This window comes from Pelodiscus sinensis, chromosome 31 (genome assembly GCF_052426305.1).
Source record: "Pelodiscus sinensis isolate ZL-2025 chromosome 31, ASM5242630v1, whole genome shotgun sequence".
Classification (NCBI taxonomy): domain Eukaryota; kingdom Metazoa; phylum Chordata; order Testudines; family Trionychidae; genus Pelodiscus; species Pelodiscus sinensis.
The window spans coordinates 10,840,405-10,845,725 of record NC_143082.1 but is presented as its reverse complement, the minus strand read 5'-3'; the positions used below and the strand labels follow the sequence as shown (position 1 = coordinate 10,845,725).

General features: G+C 50.0%; 1 protein-coding gene across 2 annotated transcripts; it reads left to right on the top strand.

Moving 5' to 3' along the window:
- The first annotated feature begins 3,182 nt into the window (after window positions 1-3,182).
- Window positions 3,183-4,818, top strand: TMDD1 (transmembrane and death domain 1). 2 transcript variants are annotated; one of them, XM_089774732.1, is made up of 2 exons: window positions 3,183-3,221; window positions 3,847-4,818. In XM_089774732.1, exon 2 carries the CDS (start codon window positions 3,861-3,863, stop codon window positions 4,746-4,748), a length of 888 nt encoding a protein of 295 aa, XP_089630858.1. In that variant the 5' UTR covers window positions 3,183-3,221; window positions 3,847-3,860; the 3' UTR covers window positions 4,749-4,818. The 2 variants fall into 2 exon arrangements, with proteins under 2 accessions (XP_089630858.1, XP_025044540.3); XM_025188755.3 differs by lacking the exon at window positions 3,183-3,221 and adding an exon at window positions 3,245-3,300.
- Window positions 4,819-5,321: the final 503 nt, after the last annotated feature.

Sequence of the window (5,321 nt, the reverse complement as noted above, 5' to 3'; positions counted from 1 at the left end):
ACCAATGAAAAGCCCCCTACTTACTTCACAGGTGGGGATCAGAGAACCCACGTGTCCCGGCTCCCAGACTCTGTGCTCTGACAACTACATCATATTTCTGGCCTCTGAAATCTGTCAGGATTGTCTCGACTTTCTCCATGAGTGAAATGGGGGTTTGAAGGATAATCTGAGCCCCAGATTACTTTGACCTCTAGAGTTTCCCTCCCTACTTGTGTGTATGAGGTTCAGGGGTGGAGATACAGGGCTGCAGCCCGGGACTAATCCACAGACGGAGTGACTTCACTTTCACCTTCTGAAAACACGGGGAGTGCTGTGCTGGGGTCAGGGGAGGTCTAAATCATCCCTGGTTTTGCAGAGCGCACAGAGAGCAATGTTAATGTGGAAGGGAGAAATTTTCTTTTCTGGAGCTACGTTGCCACCTTGTGGCATAAATGCGGTGACTTTGAGGCTACAGATAATTAAGCTACACACACACGTGCTACACTTAGCAGCAGCTTTTCTCCCACTGTGGCAGATCTTCCCTTTGTTCCATGCCAAGGAACACGCGTGTGCACACACTTCTACTTTGGAAGTGTGAGAGCAGTGATTAGGGATGGAGGATCCCTGGGAGGAAGAGAGAAGCCCAGAGCTGTCTCTGGAGGCCTTGCATGGGATTGGGTGCCAGAGGGAAGAACTCTCAACCTGCCACGGCCTTATCCCCCACTAATGATCAGGACTAGCAGGATGTGCAGAGCTACTGTGCTGAAGAGGCAGACAGACCAGAGGCAACTGGACACAAAGCAGAGCGCATCGCCCAGCTGGGAGACCTACAAGTGGGTAGGAGGCACCACGAATGGGTGGCCCTAGCTGGGGACAGACCTGTGGACTTGTGCTGCAGTCTGGTTTTGCTTTGCTTGAGACCCTGAAGACATTGAATAAAGGTCCCCCACAGAAGAGGGGGTTGATCTGTGTACGTAGCAGGTTGCTTGTTGCAGGGACACAGGTCTTGCATGCCAGAAGCCATGGGAAGCGTTTTCAGGCACCCCCCGCTCCAAGTTTGTTGGTGTCCCGGACTCTCTGCAGACTATAGCTGAACTGTCTGAATCGGGGGTTTAGAGACATGCCATGAACTGCCACGTCTCCAGCTGGGTCACTGGCTCCAGTTGCAGGATGCTGAAGGTCTTGGAATGGAAGGCAGCAGGGCCCAGAGGCATAGAGGTTTAAACTGGGAGGGGGTTGATACGGGAATAGTGCCTTGGGGTAAGGGGGATAAAGAGAAGAATGGAAGGGGCTCAGCTAGAAATGGGACTGCCGTGTCACTCAAAACCAGCAAATAGCCCTGCAGCACCTTAGAGGCTAATGAAACATGTTACTGGTATCGTGAGCTTTCATGGGCACAACCCACTTCTTCGGATGAACGGAGTAATTTCAACAACTTCCACCCCACCATCAACCTCAGCCTGGGCCAGTCCACGTGAGAGATCCGCTTTCTTGACACTGAAGTACAATTACACGACGGCCACATTTCCACTGCCTTACACGGAAACCTACCGACCGTTACACTTACCTACATGCCTCTCCTTTCCAACCCAGACACATTTCTCAACTGTTTACAGCCAGGCCCGAAGAGGCAACCGGATTTGCTCCAGTCCCACAGAGATGAACACCTACAGGATCTCTATCGGGCATTCCTAAAACTTAAATACCCACCTGGAGAAGTGAAAAACAGATCGACAGAGCCACGCGGGTACCTGGGCAGCAGCTTCTTCAAGATAGGCCCAACAAAGGAAACAATAGAACACCACTGGTCACCACCTACAGCCTCCAATCCATCCTTAACAATCTACAACCTGTCCTCTCACTCTCACTGGCTTTGGGGGACAAGCCAATCCTCAGCTACAGACAACCCCCTAACCTCAAACAAATTATTTCCAGCAACCATGCAGCACACCTCCATCATACTCATCCAGGAACCCACCCCTGCAATTAACCCTGGTGCCAACTCTGTCCATACATCAACACAAGTGACATCATCACAGGACCTAACCACGTCAGCCACCATATCAGAGGCTCATACAACTGCACATCCACCAGTGTGCTCTGTGCCAGCAAGTGCCAGCAATGCCCCTCTGCCATGTAACATTGGCCAGACTGGACAGTCTGCCACAAAGGATGAATGGACACAAATCAGATATTCGAAATGGTAACACACAGAAACCTGTTGGGTAACATTTCAATTTTCCGGGACACTCACTGATAGAGCTAAGTGTCTGTATTATTTCTAAGCAATTTCAAAAGTCCCCTGGAGAAAGAAACCACAGAACTGCATTTCATTTACAGGTTTGACACCTTGAATAGAGGTTTAAACAAAGACCTGACCTGGATAGGCTGCTACTTTCCACACCCTAATGACATAAAATGCTAAGCACTGGGTACTTAGAATACTTATAGCCCACTCAATTAGCCTAATGGATGCTCTAGCTGACATTTTTGTTCTCTTCGCTTTCCCTCTCCATCCTCTCTCTTTCTCTGCTAGGGTATGTCTACACTAGGCCCCTAGTTCGAACTAGGGAGGCTAATGTAGGCATTCGAAGTTGCAAATGAAGCCCGGGATTTAAATATTCTGGGCTTCATTTGCATCTTCCCGCGCGCCGGCATTTTTAAATATCCCGTAGACTGAACTCCGTGCCCGAGACTACACGTGGCATGGAGTAGGTAGTTCGAATTAGGATCTCTAACTCGAACTACTGGTACACCTCATTCCACGAGGAGTAATGGTAGTTCGAATTAAAAATCCTAATTCGAACTACCTACTCCGTGCTGCGTGTAGCCACGGGCACGGAGTTCGGACTAAGGGACATTTAAAAACGGTGGCGCCCGGGAAGATGCAAATGAAGACTGGGATATTTAAATCCTGGGCTTCATTTACAACTTCGAATGCCTACATTAGCCTCCCTAGTTCGAACTAGGGGGCTAGTGTAGACATACCTCTATTTATTTGCAACCTGGACCCAGAGTGCCAAAAGTGTGCAGCTGACGTGGCGCTCCATGGCTGATCTCCGCTGCCACCCCCGATGAAGACCTGTTGGATGATGAGCTGTTGAAATCCAGCCCCTCTATCTTCTCCCCCACCCTGCTGGGGGAATGAGTCAGAACAGCCAACCCTGTGACATCAGGCGTTACACTCCAGGTTCTAAATTCCACGCAGAGCCACGTTCCCAGCTGAGTAGGGAGCTGATCTGGTAACTACTTATACTAATAACACTCCCCCTCTTTTGTCCCCCCCCTCATGCTGTAACACATCTGGATACCAAGGCCTGGGTAGGTTACTGCTGGCTGGGTGCTCTCTTTGGGTATGTCTACACTAGCCCCCTAGTTTGAACTAGGGAGGCTAATGTAGGCATTCGAAGTTGCAAATGAAGCCTGGGATTTAAATATCCCGGGCTTTATTTGCATCTTCCCGTCCGGTCGCCATTTTGAAATTTCATTAATCCGGACTAGCTGCCCGTGGCTACAAACGGCAGGGACCCAGTAGTTCGAACTAAAGCCCCTAATTCAAACTACCTGTTAAACCTCCTTGCTCAGCTGCCGCCTAACCTTGTTGACATCTAGGTTTCCAGTGCTGGGCGTACTTGAGTGGTCATGGGGGCAGAGAGAGAGAGTGACACCTGGATGAGAAGAGTTCAAACCCTCACTCCACATCCACATTGGGTGATGAGTGTGCTAGTGACTGGGCCACACTGCCCCATTTTGGGGGGACTGATCTATTTTACGCACATACAGTTTGCTGTTGGGAGGCTGAGTCGGTCTCCTTGGTGGGTCTAGCCCAAGAAGTCTTTATCCTGTACTGGTATTCTCTCTGCTCAGGGCTCTGGTCTGTGATGTTTGAGACAGTCGGAATTGGAATCCTTTTGCTGGGGACCTGTGGTTCCTGTGAGGATACGGCGGCTGATGACGTAGGTGTGCACATGATGGGTCGCATATCAGAGCTCCTTTCCCCGGAGGAATGTCATGACTTCTATGTTCAGATCACCGGCCCAGAGGAAAACGTGGAGGAGGAGCTGGAGCGGCTCTCCGAGGCTAAGAACCCAATCCGCTCTCGCCACCGGCGAGACATCATCAGCACAGAGCAATGCAAAGAGGTCCTGACCCAGTGGCTCGAGGCAGAAGGAGATACAGTGTACTGGGACCGTCTTTCCCGAGCTCTCCGACACATCGGGCGCCCGGACATCTCCCAGGAGCTGGGCAAGAACTTGAACCAGGACAAGAACCTTGAGCTACAGAGGAACGTGGAAGAGTATCACAAAGTGGTGGCACATCTGACCTCCTCACTGCTGCTGGAAGAGGATGAGAAATATGGAGAGACAAACCAGCACAGCAGAGAGCGGCGGGCGGATGGGAAATCCCCCAGGGGGAGTGGGTTGATGCAGGAAGACTGGGATGACATGGACCTCATCATTGAAAGGAAACCACTCCCTCCGTACAACAGGAGCCTCTTCGAGTGGGTCAGCCCAGTGGCTTCCGGCTTCATTGGAGGGTTTTTAGCTTCTTTTGTCCTCATGGCTCTTGCTATTTACTCCTGTTTCTGGACCCTCAACCAAGGCTCTATGGAGATTTCCCATTGTTACCCAGGGTCCCAGCCTGAGCCTACGGCTCACAAATCCTTGTTTGAGTATGACCTTAACTATGGCTTGATCTTAGATGAAGACTTCACGGACAGTCTGGATGGGGATTCTTCCGATGACACCAGCTGTGAAGGAGAGCCTTAATTTGCATGTGAAACTTTTCCATCCACAGTTCCATGAGGCACAGCCAATAAAATGCTCCTTGTTTATGGAATCGAGCCAGGAGGGTGGGTTGATAGATATGTAAAAGTGTGCAATGGATAGAGATTGCAAAAGCTTTAGACTTCAAAGCATGCTTCCCCTTTTGTCTTTTAAGACCTTCCAAAGTCTTAAATCTTCTGTAGAGCATGAACCAGCTTCTGGCTAACTACTGGGGAGGGCTGGACAGAAATTTCCCTGGGAAAGAGGGAAGGATCTTACACATTTGCCCCTGTAGCATTTCTTGCACCTTCTGAAGCATCTGGTAGTGGCTGCAGGAGGAGATGGGTCACCAGTCAAGATGGACCGCTGGTCTCTGAGGCTATGTCTACACCACAGAGGTTTTTTTCAGATAAACAGCGGTTTTTCCGGAAAAACTTCACACATGTCCACACTGCAATTGTATTCTTTCAAAAGAAAACTGAAAGAAGAGAGGGGTTTTCCGATATTGGTAAACTTCTTTCTACAAGGAAGAAGCAGGGTGTGTCTAGACTACAGGGTTTTGTCGACAAAAGTGGA